Source organism: Mesitornis unicolor, unplaced genomic scaffold (genome assembly GCF_000695765.1).
Source record: "Mesitornis unicolor isolate BGI_N332 unplaced genomic scaffold, ASM69576v1 scaffold34495, whole genome shotgun sequence".
NCBI lineage: Eukaryota > Metazoa > Chordata > Aves > Mesitornithiformes > Mesitornithidae > Mesitornis > Mesitornis unicolor.
Genome location: NW_010185392.1, coordinates 1,176 through 1,651, shown reverse-complemented (window position 1 = coordinate 1,651; position 476 = coordinate 1,176). Strand labels below are relative to the sequence as shown.

General features: G+C 63.7%; 1 protein-coding gene across 1 annotated transcript in view; it reads right to left on the bottom strand.

Annotated features, from left to right (window-relative positions):
• The window catches only part of CERCAM (cerebral endothelial cell adhesion molecule), a 3,605-nt gene extending 3,488 nt beyond the window's left edge, over nucleotides 1-117 (bottom strand). Inside the window, exon 1 of the mRNA XM_010184829.1 lies at nucleotides 14-117. Within this exon, the coding sequence (XP_010183131.1) occupies nucleotides 14-87 (74 nt within the window). The 5' untranslated portion in view covers nucleotides 88-117. The remainder of the gene's footprint in view (nucleotides 1-13) is intronic.
• Between the last annotated feature and the right edge of the window lie 359 nt (nucleotides 118-476).

Sequence of the window (476 nt, the reverse complement as noted above, 5' to 3'; positions counted from 1 at the left end):
CCCCCAGCCTCACCTGGGCTCCTCCTGCACCTTCCAGGCCACCGAGTGATAGTCCTTCCCCACCGCCCCCAGCCACTCCTGCAGCATCGCAGTCGTGTTGTCTGAGTTGTGGTCCGTCGCGCACCTGGGGTGGGGGGACATCAACCTTTGAGGGGTCCTCCCCAAGGGACAACCATGGCCCTCTCCCCGCACCAGAAACACTGCCAGGGCCGAGAGGCTGAGCCAGCAACAGACTCACTGGGGAAGGTAACGTGTAATTTGAAGGAGCCGAGGCTGCGCTGGCAGGAGGGGGAATGCAAACACGTCATTTCTTTCCCGGTGCCACCGGCAAGTGGGGCTGTCCCACAGTCTCAACCCCCTGTGTTTGCAGCCTGGCACAGCCCCAGCTGTGCTCACCCCATCCCAGCCCTGCAGCTCCCCACCATGAACAGCATCAGAGCACTGCGGCATCATCCCCCCACAGCACCCCTGTGCGC